This window comes from Crassostrea angulata, chromosome 5 (genome assembly GCF_025612915.1).
Source record: "Crassostrea angulata isolate pt1a10 chromosome 5, ASM2561291v2, whole genome shotgun sequence".
Lineage (NCBI taxonomy): Eukaryota > Metazoa > Mollusca > Bivalvia > Ostreida > Ostreidae > Magallana > Magallana angulata.
The window spans coordinates 56,814,711-56,841,561 of record NC_069115.1 but is presented as its reverse complement, the minus strand read 5'-3'; the positions used below and the strand labels follow the sequence as shown (position 1 = coordinate 56,841,561).

Here is a 26,851-nt window from a genome sequence, read left to right as displayed (position 1 = left end):
TTATAAATTTTCAATCAAAATGTATCGTTTCTTTTAAAGTTTAAAAATCCCTCTCCAAGCTAGGCCAGAGCTTATTATGTTTTTTGTGATGCTCAGTAGAGTCTTTGACTTCCCCTGAATTAGACACAAGTTCATCACAGGTTAACTCCCGGTGTAACCAAGTACCTAATTTCAGCTGTGTGGACTGAGACAATGAATAGAAAGTGTCGTGTCTAAGGGTGCCGCACAGTGAACAACCCATATCACTTGAATCAGCAACCTTTGGGTTACTGGTCCATCACCCACGACCACTGAGCCATGTGCTCCAAATGTTCTTTAAAACATCAACTCATATTCATAGAAGCATAATTAATTTAATGTAAGTCACCTAAGCAATGCTAGCCACCCAACTGACTAACTTTACTTCACTTCAAAACACAAAATAGGTCTAAATTCAAAAATACTACACACAAACCTTAACATCTGCACATATCAAAAAATTGGAAAGGCAGTGAAAAATAAATTCTTTAAAAAAACCCATATTAATTGTACAAATAATATAGCAGATAAGCTTTAAAGATTGAACAATATAACAGATTGAGTTAAAAACATTGAAAAACAAAAATACTGTATATGTTAAAAAATAACAATATTCTTGATGATAAAAACAGACTAACCGTGAATGGTCTCCTACAGCAGGCTTTGAACAGGTTCACGCCGTCCAGCAGTTTTAACTTGGAGAGTTCTACCTCAAACATCAGACCACTAAGCCTCTCGGCACCTCGAGATATTTTTTGACTGGCAGTTGTGCGTAGTTTATCCTCGGGAACTAGTTTTTGTCGTAGAGTCACCAATATACGAACCTACCAGTCCAACCAAAATTTAAAAATCAGTGATTATATTTTACATATTCAGAACTGTTTTTCTGTCTGCCTTTACTAAAATTTTCTAAAACATAAGTCATTAAACTTGTCAATATGAGCACACTCTGTCTAATAATCAACAGGGGATCATAACCAGTTGTAATTTGATTTTAGCTGAAAAAAGAGGAGATATGGGGGGTACTTCTAAACAAGAGACCAATAGGCCTTAACGGTCACCTGAGTAGCATATAACCCATACACAAACTTGTCGAGGAGTCTCATATATTAATTTCATTGGGTTTCATTCTGGAGTAGAAAAATTATAATTTGTAATGATGACCACCTCCCTGCCTGAAATCTTTCAAAAAGAACTATTATGAAACCTATAATTTTGGCCTAAAAATTAAAGATCTGGTCTACAAAATCATAAATTCAGTTTTCTTTTCAGGTGTGTGGGTGCAAAGAACATAATTTCTAAACATTATATGCATTAGCACCTATACATCCATTTTGGCCCTGCCCTAGAGTCAAAACCCATACTCCAGGGGACATGAAATTAAAAATTTTAGTAGAGGACTTCCTGGTAAACATAATAATGGAGTCAGTTTTTCATACAGATGTGTGAGAATAGAGAAGAAAATTTTAAAACATTATCTGCATTAACACTACATTGCCATATTGCCCCCCCCCCCCCATGTCCTGAACCCCTGACCCAGGGGCCATGAATTTTACAATTTAGGTAGAGGAGTTGGTGGACCTCATAACCATGTATTCAGTTTTTTGCCCACATGTTTGGGAGTAAAGAAGAAGAGTTTTTTAAGACTTAATACATTTTTACTATAAGGCCATATTGGCCCCACCCTAGAGCCAGAACCCTGACCCAGAGGTCATAAATTTCAAAATTTTGGTAGAGGGCTTCATGGACATCATAATCATGCATTTAGTTTATGACAAATATATATGGGAGTAGAGAAGAAGATTTTCTAAGAATTAATACATTTTTACTATTTGGCCATATTGGCCCAACCCTAGAGCCTGAACCCCTGACCCAGGGGTCATAAATTCCAAAATTTTGGTAGAGGGCTTCATGGACATCATAATCATGCATTTAGTTTATAACAAATATATATGGGAGTAGAGAAGAAGATTTTCTAAGAATTAATACATTTTTACTATTTGGCCATATTGGCCCCACCCTAGAGCCATAACCCTTGACCCCAGGGCCATGATTTTCACAATTTTTGGTAGAGGGCTTCATGGACATCATAACCATGCAACCAGTTTTTTCCTCACATGTGTGGAAGTAGAGAAGAAGATTTTTGAAAATTTGGATTTTTTTTGCATATTTGGCCCTACTTGTAGTGCCCCGGGGGTGGTAGAGCCATGAATTTCACAATTTAGATTCCTCTTACCATGGAGATGCCTCACACCAAAAATGGTAACAATTAGCTTTGTAGTTTTTAAGAAGAATTTAAAAATGTAAAATTGTTAACGCACATCGCATGACAATGGACGAAAACCTATAGCAATAGGTCACCTGAGTTTACTCAGGTGACCCAAAAATTGATGGATATTGAGAGCTCTATACAATAACCCAATTGCATCGTAAGCTCCTTTGAAATAGTATTATCAATAAATCATTGCATGAAGATCAACTAACCAATTGCAAAGATATATCTAAAAAAAAATCTTGCAATGCCACTTAGAATTTGAAATTGCATATATGATCCCCTTCCAAGTTTTACACATTTAAAATATACATGAAATTGCATAATAAGCATAATTATGTGATCCCCTTTCAAGTTTTACACATTTAATATGTGAATATTTCACAGAACACTGTGACAAAGTAGAATACCTCTGTCCCCATGGATTTTATGTCTTTGCAGAAATGCTCTAGAAAATACAACAGCCTATCTTTCTTTTCTTCTGTCTTCATCATATCGTCCAGGTTATCCATGAAAAAGATTGTCCCTGAAATCAACATCTAAAGATATTATTTATACCCTCAACTTTGTTTTAAATCACTATATTTGGGGGTTTTTTGTGATAAATTAAAAAATATATATACACAATTTGCATTGTGCACACAATATATGATGCGTGGTTTAGTATTCAACAAGATGAGCGGTAAGTCTTTGTTTGCCATATCCAACACATCTTTTATCAAAAGATACAGCATATGAGATTACATACAAAGTCTAAATCTCCTTCATTAAAATAAATAAGTACTTTCAAGTCCAAAGACTTACTAGTCTTAATGCCCTTGAGTCCATTACAAAGCTCTGAGTACAGGTCATTCAGTTCGGTACTGTTACAGTCCAGGCCTATTTCACCGACCATGTCCCTCAACAAGTCTATCAAGTCTTCTTTCTCTCTTAAAGAAAAAAAATCAAGAATTTTTTCTCTTTTACATGTAATAAACAACATGTTACCACTAATTACTTGGAGGCAGATTCAGTTTCATGCTTTTAAGAGCATCATGTGAAGCATAAAATCCATTAAAATGGCTCCAGAACCAAAGTGACCAGTAATTAATAATCATGTTAATTTTCTTTATCATGCTGCATTCTGTAGCTATAATTTACTTCAAGTTTTTGTCGCTATCGCTTATCACATGTCTTCAATTTACATGTACCAGTTTCTCCTAGAATGCAAAATGTCTGTAGCTATCTCTGTTGTTTTGATTAACCATTATGTAGCTATAATTTACCACATGTCTATAGATTTTTATGAGCCAGATATTTGTGGCATGCAATAAACTGTGATTATTACTTACCTCATATCAATGATTTTGATGTGCAAGATCTTTTTGGCATGCTCCAGTTTTTTACAGCTATATAACTTACCTCATGTCTATGGATTTGATGTGCCAGATTTTCGTGGCATTCTGCAGTTGATAACAGACTTGAGTGGCAAGACTGGTTTTCCCCATTCCACCAAGGCCACAAATAGCAACTCCTGTAATTATCAATCCATAAATTGCAATGATTTTTAATTTGATTAAGTTCTATGTCAATTTTGCATCTGTATCAATAACATTCAGGAAATAAACAATGCTTACTAGCATTAGAAAAATCAACTCAAACCTAGATATTTTTTTCCAGTCAGTTTTTCCTCTACATCTTGGAGGTCCTTTGTTCTCCCAATAAACTCCTCAGCTTTAGACCGTGATATACGGGCACAGTCCTCCCTATATTTTGTTAACTTCACTTTATATTCGAGTAAAACATTCTTGAAAGGTTGACTTCCCTGATGGCTATGTAGATTAACTAACTCCACTAGAGCTATTAAATAGTCCAGCACCAGAACTTCATCATTACTTAAATTGTTATGCAATGCTTCAAAGAACTGGTGAGCATTGTTGACACTCTGTATGAAGACTGGTCCGAGGTCCTGAGCCGCACGCTGGCAAACTTCTTGGAAGAGGCCTTGGTCAGTGTCCAGTTCCTGTGAGAGCCCATGGCGGATCAGGTCCCAGGGGTGGATGTGAGTGTCACTAATCTCCACATTGGGAGAATTCAGATCCACGTCATCCATTTCAACTGCGAATTAAAAGTTTGACTCTGTTGTTTGCATATAATTTAAACTTTGTTGATAAGGCCTAAAAAAATTAAAGTACTAAAGTACTGACGGGAGTTGATTTTATCGATTATCATTTATAAAATTTTAAAATCAACTTATCTTGCGTGGCAATTAGTTTCTGGTCTGTATTTAAATTAAGTACTTTTTTTATAATATGAATTTTAATTAGACTTTTCAGACGAGAACTTAGAGAAACCCCATATGAATCATGTTGTGTAATATTTAAAGATTCTAAAAATTGTATGGATCCAAGCACTATTGATATTGAACTCCAGTCCCGTTCAACCAGACGCTCAGCTGTCTCTGTTAATCTCCGACAAGCAAGAGAGCCTCTCTGTTTGTCAGAGATTTACAGAGACAGCCAAGCTTTTGGTTGGACGAGACTATATTAAACTCTGGCGTAGGAATACATATGAGACTTCATAAATATCTAAATTGTTTGTATTATATAACATCTTACTATTTTCAAAGTGTTTATAGATAAGTTTCCTTGAAAAACAATGCTTCAGCATACAGTACATAAAATTTTTCTATTATATTCAAGAACTAAGACTTGTCAGTGGTGATGATTTGTACTTAGGTCCAAACACTGTTTCACTTTCGGTTTGTCAGAGTGACTGCATAGGAGAGTTGATTAAAATCAACTCCCAAAAAGATGTGTGTTTAGGGTAACCCGACCTAACCTACAAAAATGCTCTGATCCTACCATTTTTAGATATCTGTTTTTGTCCGATTGTGAATTTTATATTATTTCTATTAAAGAATCCATTTTTAAATATGGCACAAACAAACATTCTTAGGATTCATGCAGAAAAAAATAGGCCCCTATGATAAAATTTTTAAAAAATCCCTACCTACCTAACCTAATTTTTTCATCAGTGTTACCCTAAACATACAATTTTTTCATAGGCCTAAATAAGATTCGAAAAAATGATTAATTTTTGTTAGAGGAAAGATTTCTCTACTAAGGAATTTATAGCAAATCAATTTTTTTACAGGACAACAATAATTTAATTTTGCTGCAACTAAGGCTTCTTACATGTAATGGCCTTATCCACACAAATATGGCTAAAAGATATTTTTTTGTCATTTTAGTAGGAAATAACATTTTCGTAAAAAAAAAATTCAACTTGAAAATTGCAGCTCATATTGCTTTATGCTTAGCATAAAAAATTTAGGCTACGAATATCTACGTAGCGGCTAGGTTAGCTTACCGTTCAACTAGCCCTGTTAATCCACGACTCCTCTGACGCCGATAAAATCTGCAGCCTTAAATGTTAAAATAAAATCACATATGTTCGGTGCATTTCAAATAACTGAAAGAAAGTTCTCAACTGTGTTGCTAAATGTTTACCTGAGAGACCAACTCGCCTGTGTAAACATTCTTCTGTGCCGAGTGTATAGACTATGTAGCCTGAAATGCAACTTCTACTTTCGTTTTGATATTTTCAAAAAATCACGTCGTTATCCGCGGACATGACGTCACAAAATACGACGTTATTACTCATAATGCTAAAATGACGTTTATCATAGTTGAACATGGAGGTAAGTTATCTTTTTAATTTATGAACCCTCTATAAAAGATCCCCAACCAAAAACAAGAGGCCCATGGGTCACATCGCTCACAGTTCAACAGTTTATCGCAAGTTATTGTTTCCGTCACATTCGGACGATTGAATAAAAGTATCATACTTGTGAAAGAAACCGGTATCCCCGAGTACCCAAACTCCGTCACCAGAAGCAGAAAACCTCCCGCGTTTCTCTGTAAATTATTTTTTGTGGTTTTTATCATTTGCAATCACTAAATATAATCGCGTGCTTATTATATCTTAATTATGAACCTATAAGTCTGTCCCAAGATATTTTTGCCGCATATTTTCTTTTATCACATGTTAATTCCAATATACGGTGGATATCACTCATGGGATAAATTTTTGATTTAAGAAATGAAGATAATAATTTTTCTATTGATCGACGTATCAAAGAAAAAATTGACCGGAAAACTTCATCAATGCGCGAAGCGCATTGATGAAAAAGTTTTCCGGTCAATTTTTTCTTTGATACGTCGATCAATAGAAAAATTATTATCTTCATTTCTTATCATTTAATAAAACATTTTCAAATAAAAAAATGTGAAGTGTCATTGATCAAACATGTAAATAATGTAAATGAAGCGGCGCGTATGAATACAAAACAACAACAGCAACAGTATTCAAAATGGATGCGCCTTCAGCTGATGCTGAGCTATTGAGCTGAATTTAATGGATTAAACACAAATAGTGAGTTAAAATCTGAACCGGCTGAATTGAAAACGAAAGGAAAATACATGCGATAGCTTGTGATATTATTCCCTGTGCAGAAAAACTCGTATTAAAACTAGTTTTCATGTGAGATCGCTGGAAAATGCAACTGGACATAACCATCCAAGGAAAGGCGATCGTGGACGAAAATAGCCGATATGTCGACAAAGAATAGTATGTATTAGCGACTTTTGTAAACGTTGTGGTAACTAGATAGCCAGTGATGTACTTAAATGGCATATCTGCCGCTTGGAATGCGCCGAAGGAGTTGATGCATTACTCATAGCTTTTCTTTACGACTCTATTTCTGATGACCGATCATGTACGTGTGTAAATTTGAAACTTATGATTATCGTTACCAAATTTGAACAGCAGTGCAGTGTTACCGTGAAAGTTTATAGGCCTATATGTTCGTTATAATATTCCTGGAAAAGGAACAGCCAGCCTCGCTGTAAATGTTGATTGATCTCAATTAAGCAGACGAAATTGTGAGAAGACGCTTAATTTTCTATTTCGTGAATCAAATAATGTGTTTCGTTCATTTTTGAAGGTTAAACTTTCAAGTTTTTATATTCACAAGATTGCATTTTCTTTGCTGACAATAAAACAGACACAACTTTACATTTTGTTGACAGTGTTTATCTTGGAAATACCCGTTCTATAAATAGTGTTAGATCAAAACAGTTGAGAAAAGTAGATCCGGCAAAAAATTTTATTGATGCAGGTATCAAAGAAATTTTTCGACCAATCAGAAGCGCCGATATCTCATCAAATGAATAAATATTAAATGATTTAAGAAATGAAGATAATAATTTTTCTATTGATCGACGTATCAAAGAAAAAATTGACCGGAAAACTTCATTAATGCGCGTAGCGCATTGATGAAAAAGTTTTCCGGTCAATTTTTTCTTTGATACGTCGATCAATAGAAAATTATTATCTTCATTTCTTATCATTTAATAAAACATTTTCAAATAAAAAAATGTGAAGTGTCATTGATCAAAAATGTAAATAATGTAAATGAAGCGGCGCGTATGAATACAAAACAACAACAGCAACAATATTCAAAATGGATGCGTCTTCAGCTGATGCAGAGCTATTGAACTGAATTTAATGGATTAAACACAAATAGTGAGTTAAAATCTGAACCGGCTGAATTGAAAACGAAAGGAAAATACATGCGGTAGCTTGTGATATTATTCACTGTGCAGAAAAACTCGTAATAAAACTAGTTTTCATGTGAGATCGCTGGAATATGCAACTGGACATAACCATCCAAGGAAAAGCGATCGTGGACGAAAATAGCTGATATGTCGACAAAGAATAGTATGTATAAGCGACTTTTGTAAACGGTGTGGTAACTAGATAGCCAGTGATGTACTTAAATGGTGTATCTGCCGCTTGGAATGCGCCGAAGGAGTTGATACCTACTCATAGCTTTTCTTTAGGACGCTTATTCATTCTGAAGACCGATCATGTACGTGTGTAAATTTAAAAATTATCGTTACCAAATTTGAAAAGCAGTGTTTCCGTGAAAGTTTATAGGCGTATATGTTCGTTATAATATTCATGGAAAAGGAACAGCCAGCCTCGCTGTAAATGTTGATTGATCTCAAGCAGACGAAATCGTGAGAAGACGCTTTAATTTTCCATTTCGTGAATCAAATAATGTGTTTTGTTTATTTTTGAAGGTTAAACTTTCTGGTTTTTATATTCACAAGGTTGCATTTTGTTTGCTGACAATAAAACAAACACAACTTTACATTTTGTTGACAGTGTTTATCTTGGAAATTCCCGTTCTATAAATAGCTTTAGATCAGAACAGTTGAGAAAAGTAGATCCGGCAAAAATTTTATTGATGCAGGTATCATTTAATATTTATTCGTTTGATGAGATATCGGCGCTTCTGATTGGTTGAAAAATTTCTTTGATACCCGCATCAATAAAATTTTTGCCGGATCTACTTTTCTCAACTGTTCTGGTCTAACACTATTTATAGAACAGGTATTTCCAAGATAAACACTGTCAACAAAATGTAAAGTTGTGTCTGTTTTATTGTCAGCAAAGAAAATGCAACCTTGGGAATTTAAAAACTTGAAAGTTTAACCTTCAAAAATGAATAAAACACATTATTTGATTCACGAAATAGAAAATTAAGCGTCTTCTCACGATTTCGTCTGCTTGAGATCAATGAACATTTACAGCGAGGCTGGCTGTTCCTCTTCCAGGAATATTATAACGAACAAATAGGCCTATAAACTTTCACGGTTACACTGCTGTTCAAATTTGGTAACGATAAGTTTTTAATTTACACACGTACATGATCGGTCATCAGAAATGGCGTCGTAAAGAAAAGCTATGAGAAATGCATCGATCAACTCCTTCGGCGCATTCCAAGCGGCAGATATACCATTCAAGGACATCACTGGCTATCTAGTTACCACAACGTTTACAAAAGTCGCTTATACATACTATTCTTTGTCGACATATCAGCTATTTTCGTCCACGATCGCCTTTCCTTGGATGGTTATGTCCATTGAGTTGCATATTCCAGCGATCTCACATGAAAACTAGTTTTAATACGAGTTTTTCTGCACAGTGAATAATATCACATGTATTTTCCTTTCGTTTTCAATTCAGCCGGTTTAGATTTTAACTCACTATTTGTGTTTAATCCATTAAAATTAGCTCAATAGATCAGCATCAGCTGAAGGCGCATCCATTTTGAGTATTGTTGCTGTTGTTGTTTGGTATTCATACGCGCTGCTTCATATACATTATTTACATTTTTGATCAATGACACTTCACATTTTTTTATTTGAAAATGTTTAATTAAATGATAAGAAATGAAGATAATAATTTTTCTATTGATCGACATATCAAAGAAAAAATTGACCGGAAAACTTTTTCATCAATGCGCTACGCGCATTGATGAAGTTTTCCGGTCAATTTTTTCTTTGATACGTCGATCAATAGAAAAATTATTATCTTCATTTCTTAAATCAAAGAAATTTTTCGACCAATCAGAAGCGCCGATATCTCATCAAACGAATAAATATTAAATGATATTCCACTGTGTGTTCTTACGCCACGTGACGTCATAGTTAATCATTACGTAGGTTTAGACGGTTGGTTGACGTAGAATGAAAAAGTAAATAATTAATTCAGTTGAGGGGTGTTGAGATATAAATTTGAAACATTTAATGTTATTTCAGTTATTTGTCATGAATTCATAAAAAAATGTTCGAAAATAAATGTCTGTTGGTTAAACTTAAAGGAACTTTTTTCCATGCGTAACGTTGTTGACGTGTTGTAAATAATGTATTGTGCCGCTCACAATCACAATTTTTACATAAAAAGTTGGGATTAACAAAATACTTGGTAAAACATGTGATAAAAAGAATCTCTCATGATTTGCGATGGTTTATGATTTTTATCCAACTCGTTGTGTGTTTTCTATCCCCTCGCCAAGGCTCGGGGATAGAAAACACACAACTCGTTGGATAAAAATCATATACCATCGCAAATCATGAGAGATCCTATATAAATTATTCAATATTTATAAATACCTCTTGGTTCAGACGATGTTCATTCAATAGTATGAAAAAAATCCCAAGATTTCCCCTTTGAAACGCCCCCTCTAGCTTGTCGGGTATCAGTACACGGCTAAAAATAAAAAGTCTACGAGGTTTTTTCATTGCCAAGGAGATGAAGACGCCCGGATGATAACGTTGACAAATTGCGCGAGGGGTCCCGAGTATTTCCAAATGGGGAAAAGATATCAACATTCCCCATTATAAATCTCCGTAGGAAATCTGTTTTCGTTCCTGTGAATTTTTACGAGGGAAATATGATAATGTGTGAATGAACTTATCTTGGGAATTTTCCCTTTCATCGATTTTAATTGCACTTCAGTCACAGGTATGTGTATTTTTATTAAAAATCGTTCAAATATGCAGCATAAGTATCTTGGGACAGACTATAACTCCGTCACCCACATGCTCTATGATATGGCAGGGAATGAAGACACATTAACAATTTAGTTAAAACTCCATTTGTATCTACGCCAAGTTATAATAAGTAAAAATGGTGCATATAATTTAAATTGTATTTAATTTCATCGAAATGAAATGATCGCCAGAATAAAAAATGGGTCCATGTAACAACAATCACAATGGCCTTTTCAGAATGTATGGATGCCGTTTGATTTATGTCCTTACATATTTCAAATATTTTATATCATTAATTAATATATTACTTATTATATTATTTATTTGTAACATTTTTAGAAATGTAGCATATTCTAAATAGCGATATACCGGTGATATCTATACCCTGTATAAGGCAAAAGTATCGGCATGAGCGATTTGACGTTATCATCAAGAGTAGTGCATAAAGGCTATTGCGGACTGAAAAAAATGTATGAATTACCCTAATCAAAAATGTATTACGTGTGAAATGTTTCATCTTGACCTCTCTAAAAATTGCTGACCACCGTAAATATGGTCGAATGGGCCCGCATGTCAGAAATATCGATATTTTAGTGCACCCGTGAAAAAGTTTTAGCCGATTTCACACAATTAGTGCATAAAATGAACAAGGTTTAATTCTGTTATTTTTTGACACATTCTTAAGGTATCCCACTCCTCAATGTTGTTGTATCAAGATTTTCTTGAGAAGTATATCATTGAAATCTGTAGACAAAACAAACGTAAAAAATACAAAGATAATGGGGGACCAGTATCCATCCCTCTGAGTTATGGCCCATTTAATTTGACCTTTTTGCACCTAAAATGCAATTTCATCCTGATTAGGATTTGTTGTCAGTATTTTTGATTAAGCAAACTTATTTCTTCAAATATTGTTTTTTAATTATGCACAATGGTCACACTGAATAGAGGGATTACGAAAAAAAAAACTGTACAAAGCTGCATAAATTTTTGTGTGACCTTTTTGCACTTAAAATAGACAATTTCTATAATAGTTACAATTTGATTTGAAATAAAAACTTTTTGAATATCAAGAATTTTATAAGATTAATCCAGTTTGCCTAAATCTGTATTCAGTATCATCTTGACATAATATAACATGGGGGTCAGTGATGTCAAATTTTAGATATAGGGCTTCAAAGGTAAAATTCTTGCAAAATTTGGCTTAAAAAATTTCAGACATGTTCTATACATGTATATATGCATGATGTTATGCTAAACGGCTATCATATTCTCAAGATTTGATTTTGTACATGTCACACAGAACCTATAAAATATGTTACAAACCTATCAAATGTTAAAAATGTGAATAATGAATAAGGTATAATAAAAAGAAAAGTATATTGAAAATTCATAAAATTGCTTGTTTCTGTCATTTTCGTCTAAAAAGCCTTCCGCACGAAAAAATAGTTCCCCAAAAACTTGTTTGTTTCTTGAATTCAAATGGATTTTTTTTATGAATGTTGTGTAATTATCAAATAATAATCTATCTGTGATGATTAAATAAATAAAATCATATTCATTTTCAATATAATGATCATCTGCGCAATGAAATCAAAACATGAGGAGTGAGATACCTTAAATTTAACCATTGCAAATTGATGACATTTGATTAAAGATTTTTGACATGTAAAATATGACGTCATAATCGTACTTAATTTCAAACGGCGAGGAGTTTCCCGAAAGTGACGGAGTTAGGGTAGTGACGGAGTTAGGGGGCTATGCGATACTTACACGTTACAACTGAAATCGATGGAAGGGAAAATATCCAACATATCTTCATAATGACTAGAAAGAATAATCTTACCGTGACCAGGCTACGCTCAGGTCACAGTAAAAATTCGTCCCATATACTTGCAATGTAGCAGCCGCAAAGCGGATGAGCTTTGCGTCGATTTTAAGACTGATCAAAATAATCTGCAGGGGAATAACACATATCTAAACATTGCAAGCCTTTTTGAACATGCATGTGCAGTTAAGTCCACAAAAAATCCATTTAATGAGCCGTACCAAGGCATTTTGTTAAAATACACGTTTGAATTTGCCTGCCATTTTGTCGGAAATCGCACTCGGAATGTCTCAGATTTTATCATCAACATGGCGACCATAACTGATGTAAAAGTGGCAGTGATTTCGTTGCAAAAACAACAAAAACCACAATTAATATGGTCATATGGGTTTATAAAAGAGCAAAATTGTAGGTATTTGAGACCAATCATATGGGAATTTAGGCGAGATACAGCGCGATATTATTTTTGTGATCGGCTTCGGCCGATCACTGTTGTGTCCATATGAGGCATACGGCAAATGCTTCCACGTGCGCATACATTCCGCTTGCATAAGTAGTTCTTACAAAAACTTGAAGTTTGGTTTAGTATTTATATAACATTTTACTCAATTCATTTACCTTAAGAGATGCAAACATACAAAAAATACAGTTCGACCTGTTAATTCATGAATGCACATTTTGTCTCACGCGTAAGAATTTCGATCGAACGATTCATTCAGTAATGCAGGTGACCTCGATGAACTGACCTCAATCATAAGATGATCCATGAACTGACCTCGATCTATTGATGTTGCATAATAGTAGCTAGAAAGACGGCTTGATTTATAAACAAGGTTACTTTATAATGCGACCTCAGTAGCAAGTTATGATGGCATTCAATGTTTTTCAGTCGCATTAAATTATTTAATACAACTCTTTCTTTGTATACGTGTTAATTAATGCTCTTTGAAGAGCCCTATTCAGTATTCTGAAGATACAATAAAATTAAATACTTACGTTAAAAATATAAAACTAGACAAGGAGTTTACGATTGGCTTTCCCCAAATTTATTTCAAAATTAAATTTGTTGACGGTTAATGATGATGAAATTATGCATGGTGTGTGTACAGATTAAAAATATTCTATATTTTGTAAAAATACACATCTTCGCTAGCCAAGGGTTTTCTACGAAAGACGAATAGGGCCACTTAAAAAGATATTTTTATCTTGTAATTACGAGAAAAGATCTCGTTATTACGAGTTAATTATCTCGTTATTACGAGAAAAGATCTCGTTATTACGAGAAAAGATCTCGTTATTACGAGTTAATTATCTCGTTATTATGAGAAAAGATCTCGTAATTACGAGAAAAGATCTCGTTATAACGAGTTAATTATCTCGTTATTACGAGTTAATACGAGTTAATTATCTTGTAATTACGAGAAAAGATCTCGTAATTACGAGAAAAGATCTCGTTATTATGAGTTAATTATCTCGTAATTACGAGAAAAGATCTCGTAATTACGAGAAAAGATCTCGTTATTACGAGAAAAGATCTCGTTATTACGAGTTAATTATCTCGTAATTACGAGAACAGATCTATTTTTGAAATGGCGCGTTTCATTATTCTATTCTTTTTATATAAAGTGTATGAAGTACTGCAAAGTCTATTAATATACACTTACTTAGCACATGTGATCATCGTTTAAAACGCATAATTTGATATAAAATCGGACCAAGCAGTTTAAAAGAAATTTTAGAAGAATTAGCAAAGCAAATTGATTAAAAAATTCATTGAACTATATGTCAATAATTAAGAAGGATACGTGTTATTTTTTTCAGACTCAAAAATATTTATATAAAATCAATGATTTTCAATATACATGTAGGTTGTGTATGAACATATAAAACACAAATTCGGGTAAATCCTGTGTATCCATATCCATGACTGAAACTATATAGTCATTAAAGTGATCTGTAACTAATAAAACTGTGTTTTTACGACTATAGGACTACCTGGTATTTACTTCGGAGTGGGATTATAATATATATAAGATAAATAGAAAAATTACCTAAAGTTCTTTCCTTTTATTAATACCAGATAAAATGTCAAATCCAATCATTTTGATATGTAGAAATTAATGAATAATGATCGTTGTTATTTTTAAATATTGATCAAAATTGAATCAACGTTTCTGGAATGAAAAAGATAGACTTAACGAGGCCGAGTACAGAACGAGTACGCACGCTTTCGCGCAGCGTTTCATTTGTATTGTGACGTCATCTTTTTGCTAGGTTGACGCCATGGCGTGATAGTTTCAACTGCAGATATTCAGCGAAAATTGTTGAAAATATCTCGTTTGATGCGTAAAAATAATGTTATATTGTGGAATAAACATAAATGTCTCAAAGTATAAGCTATATTTGGGCTCGGGTCGAAAACGTGAAGAGGGTTCAGCAAGCCTAACCTTCTGTCACGTTTTCTTAACCCGCCTAAATATAGCTAATTTCATATATTTCAGACAGTAACCATGTATTTTATATCAATGACCCTTAATATGTGATGTTATATATTTTTTTATTACTTAAATATGTCTGAATGTTTTAATAATACTATTTAGATCACCTTCTCCGCTTTTGTCAAATAAAAAATAGCCATTATCTGACGAATCTGGGAAATTGAGCATACAAAAATCAACTTTGATAAGACCCCTGGAACAAACCAGGAGGTAAAAGGTTTTTTTTATTTGACCATTAGATGCCTTTTAGCAATAACTTTAATATGTAGAACAGAAAAAGAAATCCCTAGGGCAGAAGTTTTGAAAAAATGTAAAAAAATATGCAAAATTGATACATTTAAAGCAAAATCCCATAGGGTCCTATGTTAAAGATTAACACACTTTGAGATGACCCCCTAAACAAACAGTGTGGTAAATGTCTTATTTTTTAATCTTAAAATAATAATTATATCAGTAGAAATTCATGTAAAAAGTTTCATCCAAAAATCTAGGGCAGAACAAATTAGACCCGGCCTCGTTAAAGTGTGATCCAGTCGAATTCTTTTTCAGAAACGCACCATTTTATATAGATCTTTTCTCGTAATAACGAGATCTTTTCTCGTAATAACGAGAAAATTAACTCGTAATAACGAGAAAATTATCTCGTAATAACGAGATCTTTTCTCGTAATAACGAGAAAATTATCTCGTAATAACGAGATCTTTTCAGAACAAATTAGACCCGGCCTCGTTAAAGTGTGATCCAGTCGAATTCTTTTTCAGAAACGCACCATTTTATATAGATCTTTTCTCGTAATAACGAGATCTTTTCTCGTAATAACGAGAAAATTAACTCGTAATAACGAGAAAATTATCTCGTAATAACGAGATCTTTTCTCGTAATAACGAGAAAATTATCTCGTAATAACGAGATCTTTTCTCGTAATTACGAGATCTTTTCTCGTAATAACGAGATAATTAACTCGTAATAACGAGATCTTTTCTCGTAATAACGAGATAATTAACTCGTAATAACGAGATCTTTTCTCGTAATTACGAGATAAAAATATTTTTTTATGTGGCCCTATTCGGCTTTCGTAGTTTTCGGTCCACTTTGCTGATGAAAAAAAACAGTACTTTTTTAATTATTTTACATCAAACTGATCATGTTGATTGCTTCTAGCTATCAATATATAATTATTTCCGATCATTCCTTTAAAAGGAATACTTGTTTTATTTGCTACGAAGCGAGTATATGGGACGAATTCTATCGTTAAACCGGGTCCGTAAAACATCTCTCATTTTAACGATAGAACATTCTATCTACATATTGACATGCACATACCACTTTTCACTGGAACGGCAAAAACGGATACTTTCGTGTCTGTTGAGTAGCAATACCCCCGTAGCTAGACTTCTTTATTTTAGCAGTGTTTTGAAACCCGAGAAGCTATAGGGGATGTTTCAAAACAGAAAGGTGATTTCAACTTGTCAGTTTTTATAGAGATTTATGAATTGCGATTCATTTTTGTGAGAAATAGTGGGAATCATGCTCGGTCGATGTAAATAGATAATGTTCAATGGGACTTTTCCAATCAAAACATTAATCAAATGCATTTAGTAATTACAGAAGTTGCATCACGTAAGCTTGATTAAGCTATTCAGAATAGATTGATAAATGCAAAAATGTGTTTCACAGAATTTATCTCCTTTCATATTTTATCCAAAAACTTTGAAAAGCTCAGTCTCTGAAGAAGACAAGATAGGGATCGTGACATGCATTATTTACAGAAAGGTGAAATTTCTATCTTTTTGTAGGCTTTTAATACTTCATGATCGACAAAAAAGCCATTTTGAATAGCTAAAAGTTTATATTTTGCTTGCTTTGTAATCACTTTAAACGTGTTAATTTTTTTGGTTGTTGTTTTTTTTTTTATATCTCTTTCAGAAAGCGAAAATCTTATTCTAAATCCTGATTGCACCTGCAAACTTTTTCTTGACTTCATAAGAGAAAAATGCAAAGTTGACCCCAAAGGTAATTACTTAAATATAATACATTTGTAGACATCGTGTAGTCTCGAGCTCTTTTGGTTACAGTCGCGGTTGATCTTTAGACACATTGTAGTCTCTTTTAGTTACAGTCGCGGTTGATCTGTAGACACCGTGAAGTCTTTTTTGTTACAGTCATTGTTGATCTGTAGACACCGAGTAGTCTTTTGTTATTACAGACGTTGTTGATCTGTAGACACCATATAGTCTTTTTTGTTACAGTCATTGTTGATCTGTAGACACCATGTAGTCTTTTTTGTTACAGACGTTGTTGATTGTTGATACCGTGTAGTCTTTTGTTGTTACAGACGTGGCTTATTGTTAGACTCTGTGTAGTCTCTTTTGGTTACCGACGTAGTTGATCTGTAGACACATGTAATCTATTACAGACGTGGTTGATCTGATTGACGAGAATGCGTGGGCGTCTGAACTCTTCACCAAGAACCCGAACGAAAATGTGGTCTCCTTGTTCTCGCCCAGAGGGGTCTACATCCTGGCATCCGTTGAATGTAAGGACAAGATGGGAATTTATTTACCATAAGCTTGTACCTATCCCCTTCCCTCCTCGAAAAATTAACAAATCAACAGATTTTTGTCCATCTGTATTGACGTAGTGTAAGAAATTGCCTTTTGCAGTTTGAACAAACTCACAACAATATTAATGTTCACCTTGAAACTGATGAATTGATTTTATGTCGTTGAAGTGTATGAGGACAACGCCATAAAGAAGATTACCCCTTTGTTACAAGACTGGGAGAAGAAGTATCAATTCCTTGAGAGTACGTACATGATACATTACCAGAAACTAATTGAACTGTAAAAATATCTCTCTCTCTCTCTCTCTCTCTCTCTCTCTCTCTCTCTCTCTCTCTCTCTCTTATTAAACACTTTGTTCATTTGAAGGTTCTAAGTTCTTTCTTTTTAAACAACGTTTCTCCAGGGAAATTAAAGCATTGGGATAAAAAGCAGCAAAAGATCGCAGAAGAAAAGACAGGTAAGTAAATAGATCTTTAACCAACAACTCATCGGCTTATTAACATTAGTGTTTGACCAAAGTTACTGTACTTTTCATGACTGATAATGTTGTATTGATTGATTTTGTTCTGTGGTAGAAGCGGAGCTGCTGCAGAACGGGGCTCCCAAAGAAAACAAAGAGGGGAAGCTGAACAAAAAGAAGAGCGAGAGAGGACACAGCGCTTCCGGTTCTAGCCGGAAGGAAACGAAGTCCCCCCTGCCTGACGCCACTTCATCTCCAAAGAAGACCAAGAAAAAACGAAAGGTCAGCACGTGATTCCCGACCAACCCTTGATGAAAATATTAATAAATAAGTTACAAAAAATATCACACGTTCTTTGGTTTTGGCACTTGGTAAATGATTTATTTCAAGCTGTTTACAATAGACATGGTTTTATCTCTACTTACAAAAGCTATAACTAGCTGCATAACAGCTCTTTACTTTCAATCGAGATCAATGATAAATGCATTTTAAAGCCATATATTGCGTCAGGACGCATACTTGAATTTACTGGTTAGTAACATAATGTCTGTAAAGTCCGCCAAATTGATCTTGCCATCGCCATGTTTGTCTGCCTCTTGTAACATCTCGCGTAACGTGTTGTTAGAGAAGTTGAGGCTGCATTCCATAGAGGCGTCTCTCAAGTCCTCCAGCGTTAGAAACCCGTTACCGTTTGTATCCAGCAAGTCGAAGGCCTGAGACATAGGAACATAAAATACCATGTAGATTTAGAGACCATCACGTATAAAACGCATTATGCACCGATTTAAAGTATATGCGATGTTCATTAAAATAATCTTGAACTTAAACAGTTTAACATTTTGAATCAATTATATTCAGATCTTAAATATAACTATTTAATTATTCTTGGTTTAACATAAATGAGTTCATTGTTTTGATTTGTAAAACTTTTCGAGCCATCAACGGGAACGATTTTAAAGATAACGTTCAACTTTTAAAAGACAAGTCAAGAGTATGAATGTGCTAGCTGTCAATCAACAAACGACTGAAAACAAATCCTCTTTATATATAGACACACCTGTTTGATTTCACCGTACGGGTCGGGACCATCGCCTTGACTTTTTACGACAAAATCCAAGAAGTTTTTGAAAGTCACCTTCACTTTCTTTTCCCCTGCCACTTCACCTTAAACAAATATATGTATCATTTTAAATCAATGAAATTTTGAAGCACCTAAAAAATATCCATACTAGTATACCTACTTATCATATTGCCAAGGACTGCCTTTGAAGCTTTGAATCCTAGCATAGCTAGAGCTTTCTTTAAATCGTTGGAACTGACGTATCTAAAATAAGAAAATAATACAACATTGGCATCTTTAGTCAATATCAACTGCTCTTCTGATTTCAAAAAACATAGCAATGCACAAAATATTTGTCTAAAGAGCATTCGAGTACCCTCTTCCTTTCACGTCAAACAGATCAAACACTATCTTTAGGTCTGCTATTTCTTCTGACGTCAGAGCACGCGTGATGTGTTCCGGAAGACCCGCATTTCCGGGCAAGGAGAAAAAGTTGTTGGCGAGGGCTGTAAGGTCATGTTTCCGGTCTGTAGAGAAGAGCTGGCCATACTTCCGGTCTATCTCCTCCTGAACCTGTTTCTCCTCCTTATCTAGAGCATCGATCTGTCTCTGTAACATACACACGCGCTCTTCTTTCATGATGTCCGCTATAGCACTCTTAATGTCCCGGATATCGGGGTTAAACATGTATCCTTGCGCAATCCTCCCCTCTTCTAATTTGTTACGCTCATGTCTAAAATCTTCTTTATATTTTGCCGCTGCTATTTCCTCTCGGTTTTTGTCCTCCACTCGCATTCTCTCCAACTCTGCTCTCATTTTCTTTAGTGACTCCGATTCTTCTACGGGCTCTGGAGCCTGTTGAGGAGGGCTGGTGTTATCCTGTTCCGGGTCATCCTCCTGTTGTTTTTCCTCCTTCACGGTATCATTGTCATCTGTCTTGAATGTTGCGCTATCCTGTGTTTTGTTGTCGTGTGTTATATTCTCAGCACTATTTGGTAGAGCGTCCGTAGTAGGACCGCCTCCTTCCTTGTCCTCCATCTTCTACAATGAAATAGACAAAACTTTTTGTATACTATCACGCTAAATCCAATATGTATTGTCTTACTTTGCTAAGTGTTCCATAATCATTAGAGAAATACCTGTTATTCCGACAGTGAAAAGGAAATCGAAGAATTCCCTATTGCTATGGGATGTTTGTGCCACATGAATCCATGTTGAGCCCACTGAGAAACAGAGTGCTATCAACAAATAAAGATTTGTTTTCTATTCAATCTCTGTCGTGTTAAAAAGTCAGTTCAGTGAGGTATGAAATATCTTAGCTTTCAATGCTTACATTTTTTTCTTTTTAAAGGGGTAATTTAATGTTCCTCAGAGATAACTGTCCTTTAATAAATCTCGTTAGACTAGCATTTTCGATTTTAAATTCTATAGAAAATTATAAAAAATAGAATGCTGAAGTGGGAATTTTACAGGAAAAGGGGGCATTTATTCTGGAAGGCGTATAGATTATTGGTAACCATGTTTGATCTTTGAGTAAAGGTGTGAGACACCTTCGATTTTACGAAACCTTTTACATTTCACAACTGATTTTTTAAAATAACCATACATTGTTGATTTCCTTTTATTGAATTGTTGCTTTATATATTTTCTATCATCAGTAATTTAACATACCTGCACAGGACCTCTAGGTGCAAGGATATATATAGTGACCAAGGTGAAATCTTAAGTTCTTTCCCAAATAGACTCCGTGGCTTTAATTTGATAATGAGGTCTCCTTTTCATCGGTTATCAGTTTTTTAATCGTCAGTGTAAAGTGTAGATTAGCTGGCGTTTCTTTACTGAGCAACACTTGAAGGCACTGAATAGTTGAATCTGATTGATCGCTGCTAGTACACGGTGAGGCGGCCATAAGAGCCTCGGCGTGGAATATCGATATACTATTCCATATTGACACGGCGTTCCAGCTCTCAATGTTTAATTTAATAGCCGATGTTGAACTTCTTACTTTTGTTTCAACACGAATTATGGTGGAATGCAAACATGACTGTGTATTTAATTTAAGCGAATGTAAATATACTTATTTATACAAGCTAGATGCTGAAATTTAAGGGAATATAATTATTCACCCCCTCCCAAAAAAGGAGGGATGAGGGAGGGGGGGGGGGTGGCTAAATGTGCAATGTAGTAAACATGCAGTTACATCATAGATACGTACAATTTGGATAGTGCATGCATGTTGTAAACTTATACAGCTTTTATGCAAGTCATGTACAAGCACTTACGTAGTCAGCCTCCTTTGACGTTTGGAAGATTTGCGCCAGACAAAGGTCTATGTCAGTAACTTTCACTATTATACATATCTCCACGGGTATGGACTTTGTGTTAAATGGCCATATAATTGTACACTGACCATCGTCGGAAACACATGCATGTTCTTGTTTCATATACATTTTCATGAAAACTGTACCTATAATCTTCTTGATATAAACATAGCAAAGTTGACATGCTTATTTAAAATAAAGTTAAAAATTTTAATAAAACCATCAATGAAAATAAAAATGTTCCAGAAATCAATAATGCTCTTGATTCTAAAATTAATTTAACACAAACGATTAATCTGTGTGTATCTGTTCACCAAAAAATGTAATTCTGTAAGAATTAATCAATGAGAATCATGGAGTACTAGTATTGGATGTTGTTACAACGCAGCGGTGTGTTTTACCTGTGACCATGTTTACAAAGTACGTGTACAAGTGCTTATTGTAAATGTTTTAACTATTTAGGGTTTTCCGTTTTCAACGGAAAACCCTTCTGTTATTCTACGGTTTCTTTTTCTTTATTAGGGTCTTCCGTTTTCAACGGAAGACCCTCTTGTTATTCTTCGGTTTCTTTCTATTATTAGGGTCTTCCGTTTCCAACGGAAGACCCTCTTGTTATTCTTCGGTTTCTTTTTATTATTATTATTATTATTCTTTTTCTTTTCTTCTGACTCCTTTTTTGCCTCATAACTCAAAAGGTTTTTAACCGATTTTGATGAAATTTTCAGAGATTTTTGCAAGTTGGCGTCCCTCAAAAATGTTAAAGTTTTAAAGAGAACGTCACCTCCGTTTTGACGTGACGTCATTTTTAAAAATTTCAAAAAGTCATTTTGTCCGCGGCGTTTTTTAAAAATGCTTTTAGATAGAGGCTTGAAATTTTCAATGGTGATGATTTGGTCGATTTACCTCTGTAATAAGGCTCGAAATAAAAATATGTCACTTCTGGTCAAAACCGGAAGTGAAACAAATTTTTCGAAAAAATGAATTTTCTGATAAAATCAAAAATGAATATGTGTTTTGTAGAGCTTTTTAAGCTGAACCTAAATCTGAAATCTGTTTTAAAATCGGACAATGCATTAAAGAGATATTGGGGTTTAAAAATTGATTTTTCCGGAAATTTTGTTTCCGCGTCCTTGGTTTAAAAAATAGCGTAATGTTCAGAGTAAAGTTAACTCGTACCAAAAATAATTGTAAAGTCGTACTTGAACACATTCGGATTTTTTTTGTTAAGTCGTTCTTGAAATCAGGAAGGTTTTTGTTAAGTCGTACTTAAAATCATTCGGATTTTGTTAAGTCGTACCAGGAATAATTCGATTTTTTCATCTTTTTATTTTAGTTACTCTTGTTATTGGTTCAAGAGCTCTGCTTCTTACAGGAACTTCCAGCATTACTTCCGACATTAACGGAAGACCCACTCGTTGCTTTGCAACGAGCTTTGCTCTAGTTATTATTATTCTTTTTATTTTTTTTTCTGACTCCTTTTCGGCTTTATAACTCAAAAAGTTTACAACCGATTTTAATGAAATTTTCAGAGGTTGTGTGCAACTATAATACCTCAAAGTTTGTGAAGTTTCTTTGAAAACGTCACTTCCGTTTTAACGTTACGTCATTTTTAAAATTTTCAAAAAGTCAGTTTGTCCGCGGCGTTTCTAAAAAACGCTTCAAGATAGAGGCTTGAAATTTTCAATGGTTATGATTTAATCGATTTACCTCTGTAATAAGGCTGGAAATGAAAATCTGTCACTTCCGGTCGAAACCGGAAGGATATCAAATTTTTCGAAAAAATGAATTTTCTGATCAAATCAAAAATGAATATGTGTTTTATAGAGCTTATTAAGCTGAATCTAACACTGAAAACCGTTTGAAAATCGGACGATGCATTACAGAGATATAAGAGTTCAAAAAATGATTTTTCCGGAAATTTTGATTCCGCGTTTTTGGTTAAGAAATTAGTATCAAGTTCTTGGTTAAATTAACTTGTACCTAAAAATTAATTGTTAAGTCGTACTGTAACACATTCGGATTTTTTTTGTTAAGTCGTTCTTGAAATCGGAAAGGTTTTTGTTAAGTCGTACGTAAAATTATTCGGTTTTTGTTAAGTCGTACCAGGAATAATTCGATTTTTTCATCTTTTTATTTAAGGTACTCTTGTTATTGGTTTAAGAGTTCTGCTTCTTACAGGAACTTCCAGCTTTACTTCCGACATTAACGGAAGACCCACTCGTTGCTTTGCAACGAGCTTTGCTCTAGTTATTATACTTTTTTTTCTTTTTCTGACTTTTTTGGAGCGTTATTTCTCAGAAACTATTCAACCGATTTACACCAAATTTTTAGGAGTTATAAAGCATTAATGTCGCTACTAATTTTTAAAATTTCAAATGATTACGTCACTTCCGGTTTCAGATATGGACGATTTTGTAAATTTTTAAGGGTCATTTTGTCCACGCATCTCCTCTGAAACTAATCATGATAAAAGCTTGAAATTTGCAGGGATTGTAGATGAATGTCTGTAGAATTCCCTCCATGCTTCCAATTGCAAAAAATGCGCAAGGCCTAGAAGCTCGCCTGAACCTGAAAATTAGCACCAAATTTTTTCACAAAATCTTCGCACATTTTCCGTAATATCTTTTGACGTATAAATATTTTGTTAAAACATGTAAAGCAAAAGCTGTTTCAATTTGCACGAGCTTTCATTTGATATCAAGAAAAAAGGGCTGGCCCCTCAAATTAGGGGCCAAGAGGGCCCTAAAGTCTATTTGCAATAACTTTTTAGTGAACAATAATTTGTTATCAATTATAGAAGCAAAAATGTTCATTGTACAGCTGTTTATCTATACAGTACCATACTTAAGTCATATATTACGTAATTAGGGGTTTCAAGGGGCCAGAAGTTCAAAACTTTGATCATTAATATCTGAAAAAGGAGAAATATTTTTAAAAGCAATGTAGAACAAAAGTTGTTCAAAATAATGTTTTGTACAATATGCTACCTTAAATGTTTTTGTTTATGACCCCATTTAGGAGTTAAAGGGTCGGCCCCTAAAACACATTTGTACAGATATCTCAAGAACGGTAAACATTTTGTGAACACTTGTTAAACAAAATATGTTTATATTCACAAGACCTTTTATTTGATGTCAAGAAAAAGGGGCTGGCCCCTCAAATTAGGGGTCAAGAGGGCTCTTATGTCTTCTTACAATAACTCTTTACTGAACAATATTTTGTTATTAATTATAGACGGAAAAATGTATATTGTACAGCTGTTCATCTATACATTACCATGCCTAAGTCATATATTACGTAATTAGGGGTTTCAAGGGGCCAGAACTCAAAACATTAATATCTGAAAAAGGAGAAATATTTTTTAAAAGCAATGTAGAACAAAAGTTCTTCAAAATAATGTTCTTAACAATATGATACCAAAAATGTTGTTGTTAGTGGCCCCGGTAAGGTGTTAAAGGGTCGGCCCCTAAAACGCATTTGTACAGATATCTCGAGAACGGTTTACAATTCATGAACACTTGTAGAACAAAATATGTTAATATTACCGAGACCTTTTATTTGATATCAAAAAAAGGGGCTGACCCCTCAAATTAGGGCCAGAAGGGCTACTAAATCTTTTCATAATAACTCTTTTCTGACCAATAATTTGATATTAATCTTAAAGCAGCAAAGAAGCTTTTATTAAGCTTAATTTAAAACCGAAACCCGTTTTAAAATCGGACGATGCATTACAGAGATATCGGGGTTTAAAAATTGATTTTTCCGGAAATTTTGATTCCGCGTCCTTGGTTTAAAAAATAGCGTAATGTTTAAAGTGAAATTAACTTGTACCAAAAATAATTGTTAAGTCGTACTTGAACACATTCGGATTTTTTTTGGTTAAGTCGTTCTTGAAATCGGAAAGGTGTTTGTTAAGTCGTACTTAAAATCATTCGTATTTTGTTAAGTCGTACAAGGAATAATTCGATTTTTTTTAATCTTTTATATTTTAGTTACTCTTGTAATTGGTTTAAGAGCTCTTGGCCTTACAGGAATTTCCAGCTTTACTTCCGACATTAACGGAAGACCCACTCGTTGCTTTGCAACGAGCTTTGCTCTAGTTATAAATTATTCTTTTATTGTTTGATCTTCTTATATTTAACTATGCTCATTTTGTAACTCATGTGTCAAGTTCAGTTTATTCGCTCAAACCAAATAATTTGGTACAAGAGGAACATATATATAATACACACAAATACAAATCGTCAGAGGTACATACAAACAGGTAAATTTTCATAAAGGGAAAAAATATAAATAAAAAAGAACAGACTATAGAATCACTACTTATGTTAGATTTTAGTATAAAGGATCATAAAAGGAAAACAACTAAGAGGAGCAGACAGCATCAAAAATTTTTGAAATAAATAAACATAATTTTCTTAGCGATTTACAATTGCAATTAGTCATGAGTTCAGAAAACTTAAAAAAATCTCTACACTAGTTGTACTTTAATAGTCAATTTATGAGAACATATTAATTCATTGCCAGAGCCAGGAAAAACTTATACTTACAGGAAATGTACTTCATTTCGGTGTATAAGGTTTTGCGTCGAAAACTATTCAACGTGATTGAAATCATTAGCGACTTACTCTTCAGTTCTTTAGAAAATCGTAGCCCAGACCCTTAGAAAGCAGGGTGGGGTTGTATCCTCCATGCACCGGCCAAAGCTATGATGATTGTCCATGTATGTACCGAAATCTACTCACCGTTTGATTACTTTTCAGTGACTAGATTTACATGTACTTCCATAAGACTTCACTTTTTATTAAGACCAGTTTGTAAATTCTTGAAGTTTTGACATTTACTTATGAAGTTTCAAATTTGTTTTTAAAAAAGTATGATAAATAGACAATCTGATTAAAACCGCCCCCCTTCTCCTTACACTCGATCGTCAGGGTCTGACAGGTATCGAAAGGAAGTCATCTTCGTACGACATTTACTTCTGACCAATCTGACAAATCAGGAATGGTCTTTCACAGCTTTAGAAAATTTATGGAAACACTTCAAAACAGGCACGTAGCATCGTTTTTGAAAGTGGGGGGGGGGGGGGGGGGGGCGGGGGGACTCATCCAAAAAATCTTTACCCAAAAAAAAGAGTGAACTTTCCATTTTTTCCATACTCCCATAAAGCGGGGGGGGGGGGGGCATCTCTATTATAATTCAATTTTTAATATGTAAATTTAAGAGGCAGTCTACGATAGAACCATGCAAAATCAAAATTTTATAATGAAGGGTGTAGATTAATTTTCATAGTTTATCTGGATATATCTAAAGTATATTGTATATTTTATCAAATTTTCATGGTAAAATTTATCTGCACCACTGAAATCCCCCAGATAAGATCATTTCTATTTTTAGCTCATTATTCATGATAAATTTTATGCATGAATAAGGCTAATTTCAG

General features: G+C 34.1%; 3 protein-coding genes across 4 annotated transcripts in view; 1 reads left to right on the top strand and 2 right to left on the bottom strand.

The window, feature by feature from the left end:
- LOC128184499 (uncharacterized) overlaps window positions 1-4,386 on the bottom strand; it is a 62,832-nt gene extending 58,446 nt beyond the window's left edge. Inside the window, 5 exon segments of the mRNA XM_052854015.1 lie at window positions 657-842; window positions 2,701-2,816; window positions 3,095-3,219; window positions 3,692-3,803; window positions 3,932-4,386. Coding sequence (XP_052709975.1) covers window positions 657-842; window positions 2,701-2,816; window positions 3,095-3,219; window positions 3,692-3,803; window positions 3,932-4,382 — 990 coding nt within the window. The 5' untranslated portion in view covers window positions 4,383-4,386.
- Window positions 4,387-5,818: 1,432 nt separating this feature from the next.
- LOC128185932 (uncharacterized protein CXorf65 homolog) lies at window positions 5,819-18,358 on the top strand. The gene is made up of 6 exons (XM_052855643.1): window positions 5,819-5,972; window positions 16,930-17,016; window positions 17,420-17,539; window positions 17,735-17,809; window positions 17,971-18,024; window positions 18,143-18,358. Exons 1-6 carry the CDS (start codon window positions 5,945-5,947, stop codon window positions 18,319-18,321), a joined length of 543 nt encoding a protein of 180 aa, XP_052711603.1. The 5' UTR covers window positions 5,819-5,944; the 3' UTR covers window positions 18,322-18,358.
- Window positions 18,359-18,366: 8 nt separating this feature from the next.
- Window positions 18,367-20,781, bottom strand: LOC128185931 (uncharacterized). 2 transcript variants are annotated; one of them, XM_052855641.1, is made up of 6 exons: window positions 20,759-20,781; window positions 20,227-20,325; window positions 19,464-20,128; window positions 19,269-19,351; window positions 19,085-19,191; window positions 18,368-18,740 (listed from the first exon to the last, which is right to left on the bottom strand). In XM_052855641.1, the coding sequence occupies exons 3-6, from the start codon at window positions 20,123-20,125 to the stop codon at window positions 18,534-18,536; spliced, it is 1,059 nt and encodes a 352-aa protein (XP_052711601.1). In that variant the 5' UTR covers window positions 20,126-20,128; window positions 20,227-20,325; window positions 20,759-20,781; the 3' UTR covers window positions 18,368-18,533. The 2 variants fall into 2 exon arrangements, with proteins under 2 accessions (XP_052711602.1, XP_052711601.1); XM_052855642.1 differs by lacking the exon at window positions 20,227-20,325 and having other exon boundaries at window positions 18,367-18,740; window positions 20,759-20,775.
- Between the last annotated feature and the right edge of the window lie 6,070 nt (window positions 20,782-26,851).

Coding starts and splice junctions, on each gene's coding strand:
- LOC128185932 (XM_052855643.1), top strand. CDS start 5,945: ATGACGTTTATCATAGTTGAACATGGAG. Junction 17,017..17,419: donor ATGCAAAGTTGACCCCAAAG/GTAATTACTTAA, acceptor AATCTATTACAG/ACGTGGTTGATCTGATTGAC. Junction 17,540..17,734: donor CATCCTGGCATCCGTTGAAT/GTAAGGACAAGA, acceptor ATGTCGTTGAAG/TGTATGAGGACAACGCCATA.
- LOC128185931 (XM_052855641.1), bottom strand. CDS start 20,125: ATGGAGGACAAGGAAGGAGGCGGTCCTACTACGGACGCTCTACCAAAT. Junction 19,192..19,268: donor AGTCCTTGGCAATATGATAA/GTAGGTATACTA, acceptor TATTTGTTTAAG/GTGAAGTGGCAGGGGAAAAG. Junction 18,741..19,084: donor CGTACGGTGAAATCAAACAG/GTGTGTCTATAT, acceptor CCTATGTCTCAG/GCCTTCGACTTGCTGGATAC.